We start from the raw sequence: 24,562 nt of genomic DNA, 5'->3' as shown, positions 1-24,562 counted from the left end.
AATGAAACTAAAATGGGAGACGGGAAGTATCTGTGCAGAAATGTTTGTTACTGCCATAGACAGAAAAAATGTAGGCCAACTTAAATAAATGGAATGCAATAACATTTAACATACATCACAATTACACAGAATGTCTCTATCATTTTATAAATCTATTTTTTTATTTAGCCTAATGCAAGTAAAAATAAGCACTTGTTTCAAAATAGATTATCAAACAGTCTGACAAAAATATGTACAATAATATATTCTGATTTGATAGTTTTTTTGTTTTTGTTTGTAAAACTGATGCAAATGTGCATTTAATTAAAGATAAAATGTGTGGTTTTAATCAGCAGTTAGTATTTCATTACATATGTGGCTTGACCTTCTATGAGACCACAAGTAGAAAAATGAAAATATAATTATTCTCATAAGAGGAAAGTTAAAGTTTGACAACGAATTATCATTCCCCTCTAGATTTGCATGACACTGGCAAATTCTAGCAAAAAAACACTTAATCTTACAACAAAGTAAACCAAACTGTTTCATATTATTTGGCAACATACTCAAAGAAATGTGTGTGGACTATTTTGTGACAAATCCATAATGCAAAAATGTTTGTTTCTATTCCCCTTATAGAATTTGCTCCATTTTATGTAAAGGAGGAGGATCTAACTTTTGTCCTGTAGAGATTGCTACCGTGGTTGGAGATGAATAGTGTCAAGTCAGTTAGGTTATGTCATACACCGCTAAAATACACTGTCATACACAGTGTTCTAAAATTGGCTCAAAATATAAAAACATATTTGATATCCTCAAACTGGATGGAGTCATAGTCTGAAGCTACAACCCATAGTCTGTGCCCATTACATACTACACAATGTTCTGTGAAATCTATCAACTCCAGCATCTAACAGTTGCAAACTGGCTTCAACTCATCCAGACAACAAGCTGGGTCAAAGATTGGGGGAAAATTTGTGTGGTGTATTCCAGAATGTTTCACAACCAAAGTCACAGGGTGAATAGGGCTGTAAATTGGTTCTGATTGGTAGGCTGGTGTCTACCCAGCTGTTGGGGCACTGAATCACACTTGACCACGCACTAATCTCATCTTCTGTTGAGTCCATCCAGCAGACAGCCTGACCATAACTCACACCTGCAACATATGAAGACAGTCTTAACTCTCAGCTATGTATATATTCTAAGTATATTATGTTCAAATCTGTGTTACCTGAGCCTGTGCTGAGTCGCACTCCACCCAGACAGCTGGAGGGATGTTGATTCCAGACCGTTATCTCTGCACAGGCCTGAATAAGGTCGCTAGACTGAAACCCGTCATAAACCATGGTGTGGTTGAACACTGGGTTGACAGATCCTCGCACCATCCGAGTCTGCTGGCCACTGATGCCACTCTCATCTGGTAATACCACGCTGTACAAACACAAACCATACTGATGTGCTCAGCAAATAACATACAAAAACAGACAATATACTATGAATGTGCACACACCTTTTTACATATGTGCTAGGTGCGCCACGTTTAGAGGGCAGTAGACCAACAATCTCCCTCAACCAAATATGGAGCTCACCAGTCGGTGGACAACCACTTCCTAAAATAAACAAACAGAACTGTACAATTTACACAGAGTGTGACAGTATGGCTTAGTGGAATCACTAAAGACTGAAAGTTAGTCTGATACACATCAACATTTTTGTGGACAGTTTTCAGCATTTTATCAGATTTGTAACCAGAAGCGTTTAAAAATGGGTTGTCGACTAAACAAAGACATTATTTTCTACTAAAATGAAAGCTTGAGGGTTTCACATTTGAAAATGAATAATTAAATGAACATTTGTTTTGCAATTGTAGTTTGTAACTTGCATTGCATTTTTTAAAATGATTTTCAAATAAAAATGTCTTCCTTTTATTAAGAATTACTTAATGTCATTTATATTTTATTTAACTTTATTTTAACTTAAAATTTATTTTACAGTAATATATTTGGTCTTTATGTTTTATATTTAGAGTTAATAACAACATCATCAACAACGATGATGATGATATAAAAACAATAAAGAATGATAAAACATTCTCTCTGCCTGTTTTCAGGAACAGAATTTAAAACACTTTCTTATTAGATCAAATTGCAATATGACAAAATTTTAACCAAACTAAAAAAAATAAATAAAAAAAATTGTGAATTTAAGAATGTGTTGTTAAATGATTAAAATATCAACATAACTCAGGGGGTGCTTCAAGTAAATATTTTATGTGAAATGATTATATTATATATTACATTATTAGATTTGCTCTGCAATATAGCTTTTTATTGAGGGGAGAGTGGGCCCATGCATAATAAATTAATAATGAGCCACACATTAGTGTTGGGCGATATGGTCATTTTTCAAATCGTCATATCGTCAGCCTGTGAGATCGACGATACACAATATTATCGAGCATGGGTGGAGCAAGAGAGAGACTCTTTGTTCTTGTCATAGCATAACTATTTGGTGTTTTAAACCGCGCAGGTGCGAGAGAGAGAGCCTATGGAGTCACCAATAATCAAAAAAAAAATTACTTTCAAACATACTGACTGATTTAACTAACATTAAATATAAAAATACTGTATTTAAAACAGCTAGTTCATACATAGTCGGACGCAACTGTCATATCGCACGTCCGCATCTGCGCAGGGAAGTTATCAGTCTAAATGTTCTGCAAAATCAGTCAACGGTGAAAATCAATAGCAGATTTCATTTAAAGTCCAACAGTTAAACACTAATATTGGGCATAAACGAACATTTAAATATAAAGTATTTAAAACAGGTAAGTTGATATATTTGTAGTAAAGTTGAATTGAACTGCATCAGTCATACATCACTCCAGACCGCGCTCCTCATGACGAGTCTGACGCACCGTCACCGAAACAAGAATAAGATGCATTCTAACATAACTGTGGCATTAAACTCAGTTAGTGAGGGCTCGTTTAATATATTGCACATACAGTATATAGGCCGTTTAGATTACTTGTTAAAGTGCAATGAAATACCTTATATCTGTTTGTGGATGGAGACTTTGTAACGGCCAAAACTATGTATTTTGCACGCATCACATTATAGTGCGGTGTGCATGAAAATAACAACAAGGCGGCAGATTGAACTTATTATCCATAGTGGTTCTCACGTAGTCCTTCTACGTCATCACCACATAATGTGTTTTAGAAGTTAAGTGATCAGTCTTTAAGAAAAGGACTACGTGAGAACCATGCACTATGGACAGAGGTGGGTAGAGTACCCAAAAACTGTACTCAAGTAAAAGTAAAAGTACTTCTAGAAATATTTACTCAAGTAAAAGTAAAAGTACTAGTCTTGAATAGTTACTTGAGTAAGAGTAAAAGAGTATCGGATAAAAAATCTACTCAAGTAGTTAGTTACTAGTTACTTTTGGTCATATATACTGAGCCTATTTTTATTTAGATATATAGATAAAATGTATGTTATGTGTGTGTGTATAAATATATATATTTCATCAGCCTTTACTCCAATTTATGTAATTTATTATAAAACCCTGTCTGTTTACTTAAGTAACAGATATAGGTGTCATGCCATAACATATTTTTAATACGACTGACTTTATATTAAATGTGAATTTAACATTGAAAGTTAATGTGATATAAATATTGCTACTAATCTTTCATTGTTCAGAAAGAGAGCAAATAACATTTACATTATTAAAGATCATTTTCACTGACAGTCTAGATTTCAATCACTCTCAGAAACTCCCATTAAAATCACTGAAACTGTTAACACTGTGAAATCAATATCTTAATTAAAGATTCGTACACACATCTGCACTTTGTTGTTTCTGACGAGAGAATTCGCCAGAAAGAGGTATTCAGTCAGTGAGCGGGTGGAGGAAGCACCGGCATTTTAGCGATGACTCATCTGAACGCCTCTGATTGGCCAATGCTTTAATAAGCTCAAAAGAATCATGTGTGATTTGTTATAATGCGCAGCGCTGTATAAACGCATCTCTGGCTCAGCGCCAGCAAGCAATCACAGATCTGAATTTAGCAGCTGATGATATGTATTAAAATTAATAAAATCTTAATCGGCTATTTTTTGTCTTTTGGAAGCTGCATTCAACTTGACTCCCCTCTGTTATAAGCCACACACGTACAACAAACTAATGTCACAGTGGTGTAATCGAATGTAGCCCAAGTTATTACCTGTTAAACAGTAGACAGCACACGCGGTGTTCATCTAATAAGGATCTCCATCGCAAGCAAATAATAGCCTTTGCAGATTTGCTTTCAATTCAGTGCAGTTACTGCCACGTTTTCAACGCTGCTGATGTTCCTAAACGTTACAACTCCGAGTGAACCACTTCAGATGCTCAGCGCGTGCGGCAGGGAACTGAACGACTCATTCAAACTGATTCATGAACCAATTCACTCGTTTGCCAATTGGTTTGATCAAGCCTTTGAACAGAATTGACTCAAAAGAATGAATCATTCACGAATGGGCATCGCTCATTGCCCAGAGGAAAGTAGACGGCGCGTTTGGAATAAACTGAAGCATTTATAACATTTATTGCATTAAGATAAAGTAACGAGAGGAGTGTCGCCCACAGTAACGAAGTAAAAGTACAGATTTTTCCCCAAAAATTTACTCAAGTAAGAGTATAAAGTACCCATCTTTAAATATACTCCGAAAAGTATTAGTTACCCCAAAAAATTACTCAAGTAAATGTAACGAAGTAAATGTAACTCGTTACTACCCACCTCTGACTATGGATGGTAAATTCGCCTTGTTAATTATTTTGTCTTTACTTTATTTGTGACACCAAGAAAGAGTTAGGCTGCGTCTCATTTCTCTGTCTTAGCCCTTACCCTTACCCCTCCCCCTCGGTTTTGCGCGTTCATGTGAGGGGAAGTGGCGTCTCAATTCTCATTCTGATCAAGGGCTAGGGCCAAGGCGAAGGGCTACATAGCCCTTGAAACGAAGTTTGCGGAGGACCACACTTGAAAGAGAGGGGTAACAACGTATAATTTTTTCAAGAAGTGCCAACATCAAGCTTTTTTTATGGCTGAGCGTCGTACTGTGAAGGAGTCGCACAAATGTATTTTCATCAGTTTAATTGACATTATAATTATGACACTCGTGTTTTAGGATACTTTAATACAATGTTTAAGCGATTTTGCAAACGGCAATCGAGTGGCGTCTCATTTCTTAGTGGAAACGCTCTACCCCTACCCCCCTTCACTCGGTATCGAGAAGCAAGGGGAAGACGCAGACAAAGTGGTAAGGGGAAGGGGAAGGGGTAAGACAGAGAAATGAGATTGGGCCTTAATCTCTCATGTATGAGAAGAGCGTGTTGCCGTATACCAGCCATTAAATGTGTGGGACACCACTCTTTCATTTCATGGATTTAACAAATTATCCGAGTCAAAGCGTTACAACTTCACCGACTACATGCTGTAATCCTCCTGCGCGTGCGAGGTGTGTGTGTGAAATGCGGGCAGTGAAATTAAGTGAAATAGCTGGGCAGTTTAAAAGCCGAATTATAATAAGCAGCCTAATAAAAATAAAAATAATAGTTATTATTATAATCTAATACATTAATAGGAAAATTAGCCTAATATCGTCTTGATTATCGACAGAGAATTCTGCTTATGTCGATATCTCTGACGATCATCGATACACAATACTATCGTCTATCGGCACAACCCTACCACACATTATTTATCAATGGACCTGCATATAAATGCGGATATAGAGATTGTAAATATGGAACTGTCTAGACTCACCGTCTGAACCTGGGGGTACAAACTTAATAGAGAACAGAATGGTTCCTCTGCTGATGATGTCATCTGGACTCAACTTCACCTACATTAAGAGAAAGACTCTCATGATGAGAATCAGACGAACACGTTTAACACCTTTAATCCCACCGGTCACAATAGTGACAGTAAAAAAGGTTTTAATTTATAAAGCTCTGAAAACCTTACTGACTTATGTTTTAGTGCACTTCCGGCAAATATGGAAAAAATAAAGGGTCTCAATTAAATATGTGCAGTTTCACATGATTAGTGCAAATGGTCACATGACCAGAGCTGCTTATTTCCTGTTTGCACCTTTAAAAGATGATGGCTGCATCAAAGCTTCAAAACTAAAGGCTAGTATAATGTCTTAACATATGGCAAAGATTTTTGGTACACATGACCTTTAGGGTGGTTAGTATTAATATATGAATTCACATATTTAGTTTTGTTGAGTGTGGTCATAGAATGAGGAAACATGTTGATGGTCACAATAGTGACCGATGGGATAACAGTGAACTTGGGTATACAATATAAATCCAGTTGCTAGTGAAAATGACAATAAAATGTTGTAATGACAAAATATTGCAAAAAATTAAAAACTCAAATGTTACAAAAAATTTACAATAATGATGTTGTAATACTCGTAGCATTTATATAAAAATTTGATGTGATATTTACAAAAAAGTAGGGGTGCACGATAAATATCGGCCGATAATTAATGCGCATCTCATCAGTAAAGCCAGTTATCTTATCAGCGGTAGATACCATCAGGTGCGTGTTTTCACATAGAGCAGCTGTTACTACACAGAGCTGTTGTTAACTGACAAGCTGCTGGAACTGGCTTTACTGACGAGATGCGCATTAATTATCGGCAGATATTTATCGTGCACCCCTACAAAAGTAAAAATTTTAAAATGTGGTGATGGTTGAATTTTCTAATTTATATCTCAATGTTCCTATCAATGTTGCATGAGGTTTTTTTAAGCATAATAGTAACCCTGATCAAACAGTTTATAATAGCTGGGCTAAGATATCTAACCATTTTTATGACTGCAGAAATATTATTTCAGTACACAAATTATCCCACTGGTCACAATTGTGACCGAACATAAAACAGAATTTTTTACACACTTTTCCAAAAAAGAAATAATCAAAAAATAATTACCGTATTTTCAAAGGGTTACTAATGACACATCATTTGGATATTTTCATGTCTGGGAAAAATCTGGGGTTAAACAGGATGTTTAATTCACTAAAGATATCAGATCATCTTTGAAATGGTCTTACTCTTGGCTGGAGGTTGTGCCAGGTTGGTTGGCTCTGGATCCAGTCCCACTGAGCCAGCCTCACTTCCACTTCCCCCAGGAAGAGGTTTCTCCTCATTCTCTCCATGTGCCAGACTGACATACTCAGCACACGAGCCTTGAGGTCCAGTCTCCGCACTCTGTACTGGTATAGGCAACATTTAATATTTGAGCGCACAAATAATTCTTGGAAGTTTGATCGTGTATTTTAAATGCATAGGAATAATTGTGAAATAATAAATTGTTAAAACTTACTTTCATGGTTTCATCATAGACTGGATTTAATGTTTTCCTCTTCACTGCAGTTTTTTTCTTACTGCGGGATGTGTTGTCAGGGAGAAGGTAAACTTTAACATATCTGTGTTTAAGAGAAGGACAAAGACATGATAGCAAACTTATTTGTAATGTTTGAAAAGATTTCCATTTCAAATAAATGCTGTTCTTTTAAACATTTTATTAATCAAAATAATCCTTTAAAACATCAATCACAGATTTCACAGATATATTAAGCACCATTGCTGTTGTCAATGTTGTTTGATAACAATATAAAATAAAGCTTGACCACTTTGATAAGTAGTTGATAGTTTTGACTGAATGAAAATGACCACAGTCAACTTACGGGTCCGACCGATTTTTACGGGCCGATGCAAGATCTTGGCAGCGTATTATGTGCACATGAAGTTCCTCTTTCTTGACATCATACTGCATCGAGAACTGGATCTGCCCTGATACCACAACATCCCCGAAATCGCCCACACTGTACAGGCTCATCAAACTGCCGTTCATCTACCCAGACAGAAACTGGACCGTTTACACCTTCAAAACTTGGTGCAGAAGTTCAAGTGTTGTGCTTGAGAGTGCATCTTACCATATGATGGGAGGCCAAGCTGCTAACTGACCCAAACCTAGTATAGTCTACTTCAGTGCTGCCAGAGTCCATGTCCCCATCACCCTCTGAGTCAATCTACCGAAACACACACACATACCGGTAATACAGAAGGTTTCAGGGATGTGTGTATCTGAACAATTGGCTTTGCCAAACAGACCTGCAGAGATGGTGACGTATTCGGCAAAATTCTCTTCTCTTTGTCCTCAGACTCTCCAACACTTTCTGGAGGATTTAGGAAAAGTAAAGTAAGCAGAGTGGAGTTTAGATGCATTTATATTTTGTCTTTCATCATTTATCAGATGATTTCCCTAACAGTATAATTTATTTTACCTTTAAGACAGTTTTCTTTTGCTGCATTTTTCTGTTCAAAGCAAGGACATTAGAAATATCACACATGCAGTAGCACATATATCACAAGCATATAATATGATCTAAAATGTAAATTGACCTTTGTGATGTTTATAATCCTGGATTGTTGTTCAGGGGTAACCACAGGAATGCAACTAAAAATAAAGCATCACAAAATTAAAATAAATGATTGTAAGTGAAAATCATTCAAAATGTATGTTGTCAGACGTATAATTAACAAATCATGATTGCATGCTAACATGTTCATGCACATATACTTGCGTAAAAAGCTAGTAAATGAGACCCGAAGGAGTGTTTTTTGTTTGTTTGTTTTTTTAACTGTATTAGAGGTTTAAACAGCATTTTAAATCACACATAATTGCCTGTTTCTCATTCAATAATGAAATATGACCATGCACTCTGCATTTATGGATTTGTATACTCATACTACTATACAGACTGTTTAGATCCATTCAGTTTATTCAGCCCTAAGTAAAGAGATGACACCAGAATTTGCACCAACCTTTCCCCATCTTCTTTTTCTCTTTCCTTCTCTTCCTGGCCATTGTCATCCTCTCTTACACTAATATTTTCCTGCAATTCTCTCTCTGTATTTTTGTCTTCCTCTTGCTGCTCATGTAGCTGAGAAGAGTTACCTTTTTCTTCAGTAAATATTGACGTCAGAGGTATATCTACAGAAAAAAAACAAAAAACAAGAGTGTTGGGTGAGACAGCACACAAATACATAAACACTACACAACAGGAATGACTAAGAGATCATCTGACCCTTTTCACGCCTCTTATGGCGTATTGAAGCATGAACAACATCAGCTCCTCCCTTCTGATATCTCTTAGCACGCTCTTCATGAAACCACGCGCCCGAGAGAGTGCGCAGACGGACAGGATCTGACACAGTCTGCTGCAGTTTCCTGAAAACAAGCATTTCATCCTGCATTGCTCATATAACTTATATTTGCCAAATAAGTTCAGTATTTTACACACACTGACCGTATTCTCCCTTCCTCTTTGTTGCGTAGTTCAGCATCTCTCTGCAGAACGCTGAAAATTACAGTCTGCTCCACCTCAGTCAGGTGACACAGATCTAGGAAAGGTTCCCCTTCCATTACAGGCACACCTCACACTGATCACACCTGGTTATTAAGATGATTTAGATGCGATTTTTGAGAATCCACACCCAAGAGTCGCAGATGGAAATGTGGGAATTGAACTAGTTGTAGTAATCACGAATGCACTAATGAGAGAATAAAAAATAAACAACTAACAATAAAAAAAATGTAAAGTTGATATTTTGATATCAGATGTATTCTTTTAAGTGCAAGAAATTATAACATTCCTTAATGCTCCAACCTGCATTAAATGTTTATTAATGTTCTCCAGATGAAATAGAGAAACAATATATTTCCCTAAAACTAGGGGAAAAACATAGGCGTGTGTACAGCACAGTGATACTCTTTGGTACTTCTTTTAAATGTTTTCGATTCCACAAGAACAATTAGTTACATTATTAATATCATCAACAAAATCATTAGAGATTATGACATTCTTCAATGCTTTTGTTAAGATTTGTTTTACTCCACTTAAAAATGTGAATTTTAGTTTAGCCCAAAATGTTATTTTTAATATTACCACACATCAACTTTTTTCCTATTGTAAATCTCTAAATCCTACCGTAACGATATTAAATCAAGAAAACAGTAAACCAAATAGATTTGTTTTCCAAACCACTAAATTCACTTTGTAATTTCCAATATAAATGTTATTGAACATCAGGAAAGTTTTAATTCAGCAATGTGATGCTTGAATCGCGCACGCGCACAACAAACAATGACAAAAGACAAAAGAAAACAAAACAAATGACCATTTCACTAAGACCAAGTGTTACATCTACTTCCACATATAACATAGACATAAGCTTATTATAATGTACTTTATATCAAGCTGCTAACGGCTCCAGGTTAGTTAAACGTCCAACAGTCGAAGACGAATTAACAGATGGAGTCGCACCTGTCAAACTCTCTCACTTGAACCAAATGCAATCTTGAAAATGAAAGAGAAGAAGCAATTGATGTTGACTTGTAGAGCAAAATGTAATACCTTTTCCTCATCGAATGTCTTCAAGCTCGGCCATTCTCTTAGTTTTTCTGTCAAGTTTAGTTGTCGGTTGTTTCTAAACACACACTCGTTTGTGTCTGATTTGGCAGGACTGGCACTCTCTCACACCCGCCCTCTGGCACAGAGCAAAATACGAACCGGATTCTCACACTTCACCGAGTATGCACTTCTTTTACTAATCACTTCACGTTCACACAGCATGTTATGTATGTCTCTCTCCCTCACCTCTCTCTCTCTCTCGTCAGTATTGTGCTAGTAAGTAAAAAAAAAAAAAAAGTCTGGCTGTAGTTACTTTTGTGTGGTATTTGAGCATAAAGATGTATCACTTTTCACGTTTTTCATGTAGGCTAATTTGGGTAGTTGTGCCCAATTTTGACCCCCTGCCAAATTATTATCCCCCTCATTCAAATCGCTACCTGATTGTCTAATCCTAACCCCATCCCTAATCCTAACCCCTCCTCCAAACCTACTCCTAAATTTACCAATACTAGGGGGGTAATAATTTGGCAGGGGGTCAAAATTGGGCACCACAGGGTTTACATTGGATTACTTTTTTAAAATCAGATTTTTTGGTGTAATGTGTGATTGCGTGGGTTGTAGGCTGTGACGTAATGTTCACATATTTCTCTCTTTTTGGAAAAAAATAATAAATAAATGAGAAGAAATGTTGTTTCTGAATTACAAAAAATCTGAATAAAGCTTTTTTTTTAATGCTTGACAATATTGGCAATGACAGCATTGTTAGGGGATGGTGATTCTTGTATATTTTGCACACAATTTTTTTTAAATTTTATTTATTTTGTCTAGGGGACAGAAAAGTTAAATATTATATTTATATCATATTACTTATGTCTGTTAGTCTGTTACAGTCAGTTCCGGTTTGGAGTCTCCATCAGCCCACACCTACTAAACACACACTGTCACACGTTCAAAGGATTATAAAAACACCAGGCAGACACAGACACTTAGACGCTCATGTTATACCTAAGTATTGTTCATTGAGCCATGTCGTGACTGCTTTAGTGCTATTCTTATTTGCTAAGACTGAAGGAACATTATCAGGAACATATTTTAGAACGAGCATGCTCAATCATGAAGAAAACATTCAAAGCTCAAAGTTCATCATTATTATGCTCAGACAACAAACTTCCTTTTCAGCATATTGCATTTCAGCTTGTCAATCCACAAGCTAAAACCTTAAATTGTGGTTGTTTTGCAGCTGTTCACTTTAAGAGGAAGCTACAAGGTGTTACCCGGCTTCTGACTTAGATTAGGTTGGAGAAACACTGAGCATGAGTTATTTAAAGCAATATTTTTAAAGTTCTCATAAAGTAGCGATTTAGTGAGAAACTGAAATAACACTTTGGGGGTTGGAATGTGTTTTATTTAAGGGATTTTTTTTTTTTTTTTTACAAAGTCATGTTTTGCACATTTGTATCACTCCATACGCCTACAAACATTTAGAGACCTGTACAAAAAACAACAACAACAAAAAATCATAAAAACACAATTATGCACATTCACATATGCACACACCTCTCAGACAAACATCTACAGTCAACAGCATTACAGGGAGACACTTCACTGGCAAATTCAGTATCTTTACACCCTTCCTATTTATTATAATAATCGACCACAGAACGACCAGTCACAACCCTCCATCCCTGAGTCCAGCCTCATAACTCATCATGAGCAGCTTCTTCATCTGCCTTGAGTTTAAACTCATCCTCTGTGATTCGCCCATCCTTGTTGCGGTCCTGGTTATCGTACATATTCTTTATAATGCGCTGCGGCTCAAAACCTGGCGCCAGACGACCTTTGCCCTCTTCTACCTGCTGGAGGATGTAATCTGAAAACTGTATGGGAGGAACAGACAATGGAAAAATCTGCTTAATAAACATTTTGGAGATGTATTTGCTAAGCATGCAGTTACAATATAAAACAATATACCTCAGTAGCGTCCACTTGTGCGTCTTTGTTTTTGTCCATCTCACTGAATAGGTTGGGTGAGACTTCGCTGTTCCACACAAACATGTATCCTTCAGGAAGACCTACTTCAAGGTCCACCAACTCAACATCAAACACCAGCACTGCACTTCCAGGCACCTCCCCATCTGAGCAAGAAATAGTGCTTATTGTGAAATATTGAAGTTTGAACTAAATATGCAAGCATACTATTCTTACTGTTACTGCCACAGAAAGACAAGGCAAAAAATAATAAGAGTAGTGTTCAAATATACAGTTTCGAATTCAACCCAAACCTCCCTGAATATCAACACATCAGCAACTACATTGTTAGTTTAGCTGAGAAGGTTGTTTGAAGAATTTACTTTGGCTCCCTCTGGTGCAATTAAAGAAACAGGAAGCAACAAGTAACATGTAAAATTAACATAACATTTTAACACTTAATTTTACATTACACACATGTAACAAAACAGTTTTCTTTGGCAAATAAAAGGCATCTGATATTTTGCTCTGAGGATAAACAGTGTTTCCTGCACAAACAAACAGCATGAGTCGTGAGCAGTTTGACTCGCGAGCAAATGAGTCCTTTGAGCCGGTTCTTTTAGTGAATTAATTCAGCACAATCAGAAATTATATAATACAATTTATAATAAGGTCACATTTCTTTTGAATGTTTTAACTAACATTAACTTACAACGAGTCTTTAATAAAAATGCAAGTGTTCATTGTTAGTTTATGTTGGCTCAGGTCCATTAAATAGTATTAACAGATAGGTATTTAGATTTTAAAAATGTATTATTAAATGTTGAAACTAACATTAACTAAGGTACATACATATTAATACAAAATTGTTTCATTGTTAATTCATGTTAATTTTTGTAGTTAACTAATTTTAACAAATGGAACCTTAATGTAAAATGTTACCCAATAACTCTTATGGAGACCGCTCTTTTTATGAAGCATTCAAAAAAGAAAATCACCTCACAAAATCACTAGTAGTCAACTGGTTAGAATCAGGAGGAGACTTTCACTAAATTCCATCTCAAAATAAAGCAATTTGTGTACTTAACATTTGTGAAGCACATTTGTTACATAGGTGCAATATATATAAACATGAAATATTTACATACAAATGTAAAATATAAACGCACTATTAATTAATGTGTAGAATTCATATTATATGTATGTATAAATTATTATATAATTATTTAATAATCATATATGTATATACTGTATATATATATATATATATATATATATATATATATATATATATATATATATATATTAGTGCTGTCAAATGATTAATTGCATTCAAAATAAAAGTTTTTATGTACATAATATATCTGTGTGTGTTGTGTATATTTAATATGTATATATAAATATACAAACATACAGTATATATTTTACAAATATTTAAGTTTTTAAATGTATATATTTATATTCATATAATTTATATTATATGTATATAAATATATTTAATATATAAACGTAACCTATTTTTAAATATATAGATGCACAGGTGTATATTTATATATATACAGTACATAATAAATATACACAGTACACACACATATACTATGTAAACAAAAACTTTTATTTTTATATTTTAATTTTTACTTTTATATTTGTTTTTGTGAGAGGATGTCTTACCTACTCCCCTCTCTCCATAACCAAGGTGAGGTGGAATGACTAGCTTGCGCTTCTCTCCAACACACATTCCTATAAGGCCTTGTTCCATGCCTATGACCACCTGTCCAGCCCCCAGAACCACATCGTATGTCTTACCAAAGGTGTGCCTGCAGTTACATACAGACGCAAGAGAAAACATGAAATACATAACATTTCTTAAATATAAACCATTTGTTCATTATCAAATATTTGTAATGTCAGGTTAGACGCATGCCAAAACAACCCGATACATAAACGTATATTTGCAACGCACGTGGAGCCAATGTAAGTGCCGTCCATGAGAGTGGCGTTGTAGTGGTATTTGACAAAGTCACCACTTTTTGCAATCCTGCTGCAGTTCTCTGGCTTCACACTGGTGATCTCAACTGTATCAGATGGGTTGTGGAAATCAATAATGTGGACATCAAACACCAGCACAGCTGAGCCAGGGATCTTAGTTCCTGAATGAGGAGATAGAAGAGATTAGTACAAAGATAAACGTTAACCTCATGTTCTTTTGACTATAAAAGGACTGATCAGCACACACCTGTGCCCTCTTCTCCATATGCCAGGTGAGGTGGGATAACAATCCTCCTGCGTTCTCCGACACACACACCCAGGAGTCCTTGGTCCATGCCTGCGATCACATAGCCTTTACCGATGTATGTGTCATATGTGTTATTCCTTGAGTAACTGAAACATAAACAAAAGCATAAGTGCACTGTATATCACTTTAAAAGTGGTTTCTGTTCAAATCAAGGTTTTTTTTTACCTGGAGTCAAAGAATGTGCCGTCCAGCAGGGATCCGTTATAATGGTAACGCATGAAGTCTCCTACTACGCTCTTGCGTGGACAGGGATCTGGAAGGCTTTGCACCTCTACAGTGATTTCATCTTTGGGGTTATGAAGGTCCAGCAGAACCACATCAAAAACCAGAGAGGCCTGAGCAGGGATGTCACTTCCTGTGAGTGGAGATAACTGGAGGTTGTAATGCTTATTCTGCATGCACAAATATTGTTAGTATATATTTCTAATAAAATTACTCTCACCATCTCCATTCTCTCCATAGCCAAGGAAAGGTGGCAAAGTGATGATGCGTTTTTCTCCCACACACATTCCCAAAAGCCCCTGGTCCATTCCAGCAATGAGCCAGCCAATCCCCACATAAGTGTCATAAGTCCGCATACGTTTGTGACTGCAAATGAAAGAATCAGAATTACTAATTGGGAAAAACATCAAATGTAGACATCCACACATTTGTTTCAATGATATAAATATTTTCCTTCATTAATTATAAATAAATAAAAATAATCATAAGAATTCAGATTAAAATGTTTTAATCTATTTATGTCCAAAAATGAAATATGTTTACGTTTAATTCTATGTTAATAAATGAATTCTGAATAATTTTTAGATGAATTCATTAAAAAATATTTTACATATTTAATATTTCACTTAGACACAATATATTGCATGCAAACATTATTGTGCTGTTAGTTCTGGTCCTCGAACCTGATTGGTCCTGTTATAAGGTCCAAGAGGGAATAAAGACCTCATTTATACTACGAAACAAAACATTATAAATATGTGTAAATAATTTTTTTTTGGAAAAGGTTTTGCTTTTATTAACTTACATTATTATTTGTATACTCATTATAGTCCTGTTAGATGTATTCATTATTTATTTACATACTTTTAATATTTATTTATTGCAATACATTTTTAATTATATTATTTTAATATTTAATTGTAATCCTATTTAATTTCATAGTTTATTTTTTATTTTATTTAAATAAACAAATAAACCTGTCATTAGTGATAGGGATTTTTTTTGCGGCTCTGTCTAGATGTTACATGATTACGCCAGTAGGTGGCGACATGTGACTGTATATTTGAGTCATTTGATGCCTTCATTCAAAGGACTTGGAATGAATGAGTCATTGAATCACTGGGCTAGGTGATTTGTTCATAAACATTAAAATAATTCCCTTCCCTGAACTGGCGATAAAAGATTTTTAATTAAAGTGAATCCATATATAAAATTAGTTACTAAAATGATCTATCTATATCTCTATCAATCTTTTTTTTTTCTTTTTTTTCAGGTTTGCATGACTCATCTCACCTGGAGTCGAATAGTGTGCCATCGAGCAGAGTACCATTGTAGTGGTAACGGACATAATCAGACACTTGTACAGTGCGTCCACAGCTCTCTGGCTTGTGGTAGGTCTTTATTTGCACCTTGTCCTCTGTGTTCCAAATGTCCAACATCAACACATCAAAGTGAAGGATAGAATCTGGGGGGATGGTGTCACCTGACAAGGAATGAAATAAAAATACTGTAAATAAAAAACCCAGCTTGGCAGCTTTGAAATCTTCCCACTGAAGCATGATTAAAACCAGCTACTCTAAAGAAGGACAATAAATGCTTTAGACTTTGTATTTACTATAAAGGCTGCATTATTAGTTGTTGTTTGCTCACTACAATAAAACTGTGCAAGGGGAAGTGTGCCACCCTGTGTATTGTGTATTTTACTGAGAGCTGATCATGAGATGAATGTGTCTGGGATTACTAATAATTTAAGTCAGTTAAATTATACACATCTGTCTGTATCTCCTGCAGTTGAATAGGGCAGACACACACTATTTTCTCAACTAGTTCTGACAAGTGTACATGGCTCAACATTCTTCTTAGGGTCACTCCCTTTGGGAATTCACACCCCAGTCTGTTCAACCTCCCCCCCTCTCTCTCTCTCCACCTGGAGATCCCATGCTCCTCTGAATCAGCAGGAGTCCAGGAGAATCATGGGTATTGTAGGTGAGTTTCATGCATTAGCATGTTACCTAGTGGTATGTGGCTATTTAAATGTGAATGAATGATTTGAAATGTAAATGTGCTGATGGCACCTACACAGACTGACATTTATGCATAAAGTGGAAATTAGAGAGCTGTGTTTTTAAAAAGTCCATTTACCGTAACCATCCTTTCCGTAAGCAAGCTGTGGAGGGATTTTGATCATCCATCTTTCATTAACACACATGCCCACTAAAGCTTTGTCCATCCCAGCAATCAACTGCTTCTGGCCAACAAACACATTATAGGTGGTGCTACGGTCATAACTGCAAACACACAAATCAACAAATATCAGCAAATAATTATTTTTAAATATGATACACACACATTAATATATTTTATATATATATATATATATATATATATATATATATATATATATATATATATATATATAACTAAATACATTTTTATCTTTTGGCAAATAATTAAATAAGTCTTGCATTAAATGTTTATCTATCAAAATCACGTGAGCTTAAACAGTATTATTAATTTAAACATTTGGAAATTGGCTAAGAACAAACTTAATTTAAAGAAATATTCTCTGAAAAGACTTTTTTCAGACACTTTTCTTATTTAAATGTGTTTTTTTTAAAGATTTCTTTCTTCATAAGAAATTCAATTCAATTAAAATTAGGTTAGAGCAATAATAATTCTGTGCTATAATTTGCTAATAAATAAATAAATAATGCCAGAATAATTTGTACATTTTACTTGAAAAATTTAATCAATTAAATCTCCACTAAAAAAAATGTTTGGTAGAATAATTTTCACAAATTAAATTTTTTTTAGAAACACCATGTAACACTGAATTAAATGTAATTTTGAAGAAGAAAGACTAAAACAGTATTTTCTTGTACGATATACTCCAATGATCTTTCATTTACAATTTCGAAATTTATTTTAAGAAGCTGAAAAAGTATGCCTTTTCATTAAGCATTATGGAAAATTACAGCCATTCACTATACTTCATTCATTCATTCATTCATCCATCCGTTCATTCATCCCTCCATCCCTCCATTCATTCATTCATCCCTTCATTCATTCATTCAGTCACTTGTACATTCATGTAGGCTATTCATTCACTTATTTCTGCAGTCATTCTATATTAAAATTTACAAAATGTTAGCTTGTTTTAAATCAGCTGTAAATGTATATGACGTGCTTTCGCAGAAGTAAATGTTCATACTCCGTGGCTGTGAGCTCCACAGACTGTAAACTCTGCAAACGCAAATGGCTTTAGGTCAGATGAGAAGATGACCAATGGAGGTCAAACAAGCATTTTGCACTAACCTGGAGTCAAACTTCTTTCCATCAGGGAACATGCCGATGTAATGATACCGAACAAAGTCTCCAGACTTGACCACCCGGTCGCAGCGCTCCGGGGTGAACGTCTTCTCAATCACGATGTCATCTAACGGTACCGGAGGCGCGTTGCACGCCACGAATGTCACTAGGAAAGCCAGGAGAATCGTCATCTGAACCGTTAACCGTATCATCTTCCGTTCGTGTTTTGCACTGGGCTAGTTGCTGCTTTCTGGTGCTGCAGCAGTCTCCTCAAAGCCTCTCTCTCGCTCACTGGATGGGAGAGGGGAAGTGTGTAGACGTGGTGGAAAGGTCCTCAAACTCCCTCTAACTTCTGCCTATGACTCCGGTGTTACTTTACAAAGGGAGAGTGCGCAGGAAGCTGCTCCGTTTTGTAAGGAAAATGCGGAAATGCAGGCCTAGAGGCTGGAATGTTTTCTACGTGGCACAGAGAGGGGCGGCTCGCTCGCGCTTTATGGTGGGGGTTAACGAGAGCATGCTAATTATAGAGTGCCCACCGAGCTGTGCAACAGGCCTTTTTAAACTTTATATTCATTAGATTAAAATGAGAATGTCTCTATAGTTAAGTACGTTTTGATAAATGCATATTTTATAACAAATTCAGATACTTCTTACACCTAAATGCATTAAGTTACTTTAGTTTTCTTTTAGCCTAATGAATAAAACAATAATTTACAGTCAGTATAACGTGAATAATGTTATAATAAATTATCAAATGATTAAACTGTATATAAGCCACACCAGATGACATGTATGATTCCTTGCGGGGTTTGGACAAACTGGAATGAACTGTTCAGGTTATCTAGCTTAATTTACAGCAGCCATTAAAAAGTTCACACATCAAAAGTGTGAACCTTCATAGTTAACTAGGCCTGCGTGTAAAATATACTCTTTTAGGCCCTTCAAAATGCTACCGGTGGGATTTGACGAATAAATAAATATATATTTAGTAAATCACTGTAATGCTTTTTAGCTGCTTGGGGGAAGGGTGCGTCCCGACTGACTTTGGGGACGTGGAGAGGCTGCAGAGCGGGCGGGTCTTATACTTTTAACACCCCTGTGTACTTTAGGATTCACATACGGGACCATGGCCTCCTCATCGCTCTGCCTCGGGCTACCATTTATTTTATTCTGTTTTTCTTTTTGCGTTCTTGCGCAGTATGAGAAATACAACTTTCGCAGTTTCCCACGGCACGAGCTTATGCCCCTGGACTCGGCGTACCGACACGCTTTAGACCAGTACAGTGAGGAGAAGTGGCCCGAGAGCGTGGAGTTTCTGGAGATGAGTCTCCGGCTGTACCGGCTGCTCAGGGACAGCCAGGCCTTCTGTAACCTCAACTGCAGCACGGTGCGCCTCGACGACGAGACGCGCTTCAGCGACTTCCCCGAGCTGCACGCCTTCGGTAACGTGATGAAGCGAGCTCAGTGTCTGAAGCGGTGCAAGCAGGGCTTACCTGCCTTCAGACAGACGCTCCCCAGCCGGGAAACCATCGAGGAGTTTGAGAAACGGGAGCCCTACAAGTACCTGCAGTTTGCTTACTTCAAAGTGAGTCTACTACTTTCTCTCATTACGTCAACAATTATTAATAAAGCTAGTTTAAGGGTGAGTGAGTGTTTTGCAATACTGTAACATGGGAATAATAGGACTGCAGATTGTTCACAGTAAAAAAACATGGTAGTACGATGGTTGTTTTTTGCTCTTTTTCGTTGTGTAGATTGTATTAGATGGTAATACAATGGTGATAACCATGTACCATGTATCAAAATACATTTTATTTCAAAGTAGCCTGTTTCAAAGACTAATATAATATGCTATGCATTGTACAAGTACATGTGAAAAAATCCATGATATTAACAAAATACCACGTCAAAAGAATAACACACTATGGTACATGGCAAAAAAAAAATTAGTGGCTTTACCATTTTTGTACCGAGATTTCTTTTAATATTTTTATGTGTAGAGTTTTGGTTTGGAAATGTCTGACAGAATTGATTATTATGAATCATTCTAGAGTGATAATTTGGGCAAAGCTGTATCTGCCGCGTACACATTCCTCTTGAAGCATCCTGATGATGAGATGATGCAGAGGAACATGAACTATTACAAGAGTTTACCTGGAGCTGATGAACATATGAAAGACCTGGAGACCAAGTCATATGAGGTGAGACCTCATACACAAAACACTGAATAAAAGGAAAATCAAATCCTTATGTTAATCCTATTGTAAATGCAGATTGGGAGCTGCTGCCATTAAAGCCAAAAGGGGGTCAAATTAAATACTAAGAAATCCTGAAATTCATGTTAGTTTTCAAATTAAAATTTTCTTTTAGATATGCTGATAGTAATTACATTCAATTCTATTCAGTTCAATAGATAATATAAAAACATCACTTCAAACTTTTAGGGGCAGTATGAGCAAGCATGTATGAAAATTGATCAAAAACATTTATAATTTTAACATATTTCTGTTTTAAATAAATGCTGTTCTTTTAAGCTACTCTTCGTCAAAGAATCTTGGCCTTGGCGAACATAAGAGACTTAAAAACATAAAAAAATCTCAGGACCCCAAACTTTTTAAGCAGTAGTGCATATGTAATATTTATCTATAATAATATATGTCTACATTTGTGTAATCCAAGCTCAGGGTAATGCATACAACTGCAATACGTCTGTTGAATGTTATAAACAGTGTTGTAGTTTTCAGGTACATATGGTTAATGGCGGTGCTTTTTCTCTAGATGCTGTTCATTCGGGCCGTGCGGGCGTACAATGGGGATAACTTCAGGACGTCAGTGTCAGATATGGAGCTGGCACTGAGAGACTTTTTCAAAGTGTATGATGAGTGCATCGCAGCGTCAGAGGGATCCAGACAGATCAAAGACTTCAAAGACTTTTACCCGTCCATTGCAGGTTGGCATTACCTGCTGCTCTAGTCATGTCTGCCTCTGAGATCCTTTGTTGCTTTAGCTGAAACATAACATATCCGTTTTTGTCTTTAGATCATTACACAGAGGTTCTGGAGAGGAAGGTTCACTGTGAAAGCGAGCTTACACCGGTTGTAGGTGGATTTGTCGTTGAGAAATTTGTGGCAACCATGTACCACTATCTCCAGTTTGCTTATTATAAATGTAAGTCTAGAAAGTTCTCTGTTTACATGACTACTTACGTGAACCATGAATGTGAATAACGTTTCTCTCCTCTCGTTTCTCACTCAGTGAATGATCTGAAGAACGCTGTGCCATGTGTGGCCAGCTACATGCTCTTTGATCCCAGTGATGAGGTGATGAAGAATAATGTGGATTATTATCGGTACCACAGAGAAAAATTTGGCCTGACTGATGAGGATTTCTTCCCTAGAGCGGTAGGTGTCTCACATCATGGTAAATAATGAATAAATACATTTATTTTCATTTAGATGGTTGATGTTGTACTTATAATTAATTCTCACATGACAGGAAGCAGTACGGTACCACAATCAGACAACGCTACAGCTGCAGATGCTAGAATTTGCCAAACAGAAGTTACTTTCAGATGATGAGGTGAGAGTGTTTGTGCATAGGTTATATGGATGCTTGCTGAATATTTCACAAGCATGAAGGTGTTTTTCAAATATTCGAAGTAGTGCTAAAAGCTTGCATTGTGAGTTTTGGCCACTTGGGTGCGCATTATGCTTACTGCGCAGTGTAGTTTTAGTATCAATGGTATACTGTTATTCTCTCTCTAACTCTTCCTCCAACCATTTTTGTCTTTCAGGGTGAAGTCATAGAGTTTCTTGATGAATATCTTGATGCTGATGATGAATAAGAAAATGATTTTATTTGCACTTAAAGGAAAATATTGTGAAAAAGACCATAAAGGTACTCTCTCCATCCAGTACTGTTTTTATTCTTATATTTATTTAGGGGTTGGTGACTGGAAGTGTTGATATCTTTTTACTGTACACATCTGTATTAAAATATGTGCTTGTATCTATGTAAGTACAGATTATGCACCACAAGCCAAAATATTATAATTTTGAATCTTAGTCACTGTCAGGTTACTGTATCTCAGAGAATACAATAATGTGTTTTATTTTTGTTGGTTAGATTTTTTTAAAATAAGAAATGCTTTTCTATATTGTATACAACCCAAGCAATGTTGTTACCATGTGAAGAAATCCAGGCAGAATTGAGCCCCAAGAACTGGTTAAACACTGAAAATGTACTTTTTGGCTGATTGTTGCACATGTGGATGCCGTCGTAATAAATAATATGGATGAAAATGCTTAAAAAAAACCTCAGCACTTTTGTGCTGTGAAACACATGCTAATTCATCAGTCATTTTCTATATCTGTATTGTTTTAATTAATTTTTGTTAGCTCAGGTGTTACACTATCTTTGTAAAATCCTCCTTCTGGTGGAGAATTTATTTATTTGGCATTTCAGAAAGACTGGCTTACTTTAAGATGCTGAGCTTTGAAATTTTTTTTTGGTAATGCCAAGCCTCACACAATCTCTTTGGACCAAATGTTGGCACTAATATGTTGTTGTTGATAAATTCAAATGTTCACTTGGCTATTATTCAAAATATGTGTGAAATGGTGCTGCGTAGAAGAAATCAAACAAACTTGTCTATTTCAAAGGCTGAACCAGTATTGCCTGCCCTTAAAAGCAGTAAACATTCAGAATAAATATAATAGCAAAAGACTAAACACTGGACCTTTAGCAAAGCACTTGAATTTTAAGAGTGCATGTGGTTGGTCATTTTTAATCCAGACTCCCTCCACATCTCTCGTTCCTCATCCCCCACCCCTTCTTTCCTTTTCTCTTTGGGTTTTTCCTACTACGGTGTGATAAACTGCACAGATACTCCATGTTCAAACACATTTAAACAAGTCTCTGTTCTCCCGCTGTGTGAGTATTTGTATGCAGGAAAGTTTCTGAGTGTTTCGTCTTTGTTTTGTGGTAAAAACGACAGCATAGACACAGAAAACATGTCCCTTTTTTTGTGATATCTGGTTTGGCTCTGCTGCTCTTCCACACATACAGAGTCACCTGGCAACGCTACGCAAATGTTTGCAGTCTTATTTTCAGAATGAAATGTTTTTTTAAGCCTATTTAAGTCATCTTGACACCAAGGAAGACTAAAGCGGCCATTTTCCCCCAAAAAAGTAATTTATTGGTTAATGTTCAGTTAGTTTTCCACAGCTATGTTTAGTCAGATACCCTCATGTCACATCTAACTGACATTTTTACAGTGTCATGTTGATATTAGTAGCAGTTTTAGCTTCAAATGGAATTGAAATGATTACAGATGAATTGAACAAAGAGTATGAAGTCTCACAGTTCCACATCACAATAAAAACACTTTACAGTTCAGAAAATAACTTTCAGAAGATATCAGAGCAAATAAAATAGTTCCAATGGCCACATTTACCTCACAAATAGCAAATGGCCTATTTTATGTTAAGCAGTTCATGTGTTTATCCACTGTAGCTTTAAATATATCTACAGCAGCCAACTGGAAGTGATTTCTTGATCTTAGAAATGAGATTATTTTGTAAGTAAATGCAAGTGTTTTGGCTCTTGGCTATGATAAATTGCTTGTGATTTTCATCATTTGTAAGTATCTACGGATAAAAGCATCCTCTAAATGGCTAATTTATAATAGGACTGTGCTAGCTTCTATGCTAAATAGAGATGTCAGGGCTGGAAAACATATTAAAAGACAACAATCAAAAATACCCAAACAGTTAGATAATGTTAATACTGTCAGTCGATCCTTAATGGATACTTACAAATGACCCTGCAAAATTCAGGAAGCTTTACTTCACTTTTCTTCATTTATAAATCAATCAAACAATATAAAAAATGCTACATTTGCTCTAACAACACCTAGAAATAAATTGCTTTACTATACGTAATTACCTATTATTAATATTATCTAAAATAAAATACTATATGTTTGACCTCAGTATGACAATTGAAATAAGTGATTCTAGACATATCTGATTTGTGTTTTTGTTGTTTTAATTCACTAGTTCTAAAATAAAGTTTTTACATTTATAATACACAATATAAATATGCCTCATAAACGTCACTGGAGGTGAATATCTTGTATAAGTCATGGCCAAAAAGTTTGCACTGAACATCAATGAGATATCTGGGAAAATATATGTAGAAAATAATCTGCTATGATAGAACTTTTATAGCGCTGGATATATTAACTCAATAAGCTGTAAATGTGTTGAAAGCCAATCAGAATCCACCCTTTGTTCCTCTGAGAAGAATG

General features: G+C 35.8%; 3 protein-coding genes across 3 annotated transcripts; 1 reads left to right on the top strand and 2 right to left on the bottom strand.

The window, feature by feature from the left end:
- Positions 1–935: 935 nt before the first annotated feature.
- On the bottom strand, positions 936–10,728 carry sytl1 (synaptotagmin-like 1). Its single transcript, XM_059555427.1, has 15 exons — positions 10,461–10,728; positions 9,354–9,496; positions 9,132–9,274; positions 8,869–9,037; positions 8,446–8,500; positions 8,328–8,358; positions 8,155–8,219; positions 7,977–8,072; positions 7,728–7,894; positions 7,364–7,466; positions 7,092–7,253; positions 5,790–5,868; positions 1,490–1,589; positions 1,211–1,410; positions 936–1,135 (listed from the first exon to the last, which is right to left on the bottom strand). Exons 2-15 carry the CDS (start codon positions 9,467–9,469, stop codon positions 936–938), a joined length of 1,686 nt encoding a protein of 561 aa, XP_059411410.1. The 5' UTR covers positions 9,470–9,496; positions 10,461–10,728.
- Positions 10,729–11,840: 1,112 nt separating this feature from the next.
- On the bottom strand, positions 11,841–18,673 carry fkbp9 (FKBP prolyl isomerase 9). The gene is made up of 10 exons (XM_059556358.1): positions 18,259–18,673; positions 17,086–17,231; positions 16,237–16,426; positions 15,164–15,309; positions 14,887–15,076; positions 14,662–14,807; positions 14,389–14,575; positions 14,097–14,242; positions 12,429–12,592; positions 11,841–12,334 (listed from the first exon to the last, which is right to left on the bottom strand). The coding sequence occupies exons 1-10, from the start codon at positions 18,462–18,464 to the stop codon at positions 12,155–12,157; spliced, it is 1,701 nt and encodes a 566-aa protein (XP_059412341.1). The 5' UTR covers positions 18,465–18,673; the 3' UTR covers positions 11,841–12,154.
- A 634-nt stretch (positions 18,674–19,307) lies between these two features.
- Positions 19,308–22,566, top strand: crtap (cartilage associated protein). Its single transcript, XM_059556359.1, has 7 exons — positions 19,308–19,837; positions 20,304–20,453; positions 21,031–21,202; positions 21,292–21,420; positions 21,508–21,653; positions 21,748–21,831; positions 22,046–22,566. The coding sequence occupies exons 1-7, from the start codon at positions 19,379–19,381 to the stop codon at positions 22,094–22,096; spliced, it is 1,191 nt and encodes a 396-aa protein (XP_059412342.1). The 5' UTR covers positions 19,308–19,378; the 3' UTR covers positions 22,097–22,566.
- The last annotated feature ends 1,996 nt before the right edge of the window (positions 22,567–24,562 follow it).

This window comes from Carassius carassius, chromosome 8 (genome assembly GCF_963082965.1).
Source record: "Carassius carassius chromosome 8, fCarCar2.1, whole genome shotgun sequence".
Taxonomy (NCBI): Eukaryota; Metazoa; Chordata; class Actinopteri; order Cypriniformes; family Cyprinidae; genus Carassius; species Carassius carassius.
Note: the sequence above shows the minus strand (reverse complement) of the source record. Positions and strands in the feature narration are given on the sequence as shown.

Excerpts from the sequence above, each read along its gene's own strand:
- sytl1 (XM_059555427.1), bottom strand. The coding sequence starts at position 9,469 with ATGGAAGGGGAACCTTTCCTAGATCTGTGTCACCTGACTGAGGTGGAG. Across the intron at positions 8,359-8,445 it reads GGATTATAAACATCACAAAG|AAAAATGCAGCAAAAGAAAA; the intron begins GTCAATTTACAT and ends TGCTTTGAACAG. Across the intron at positions 1,136-1,210 it reads GCGACTCAGCACAGGCTCAG|GTGTGAGTTATGGTCAGGCT; the intron begins GTAACACAGATT and ends CATATGTTGCAG.
- fkbp9 (XM_059556358.1), bottom strand. The coding sequence starts at position 18,464 with ATGATACGGTTAACGGTTCAGATGACGATTCTCCTGGCTTTCCTAGTG. Across the intron at positions 16,427-17,085 it reads TTACGGAAAGGATGGTTACG|GTGACACCATCCCCCCAGAT; the intron begins GTAAATGGACTT and ends ATTCCTTGTCAG. Across the intron at positions 15,077-15,163 it reads CTATGGAGAGAATGGAGATG|GAAGTGACATCCCTGCTCAG; the intron begins GTGAGAGTAATT and ends CTCCACTCACAG.
- crtap (XM_059556359.1), top strand. The coding sequence starts at position 19,379 with ATGGCCTCCTCATCGCTCTGCCTCGGGCTACCATTTATTTTATTCTGT. Across the intron at positions 19,838-20,303 it reads TGCAGTTTGCTTACTTCAAA|AGTGATAATTTGGGCAAAGC; the intron begins GTGAGTCTACTA and ends GAATCATTCTAG. Across the intron at positions 21,203-21,291 it reads CTTTTACCCGTCCATTGCAG|ATCATTACACAGAGGTTCTG; the intron begins GTTGGCATTACC and ends TTTTGTCTTTAG.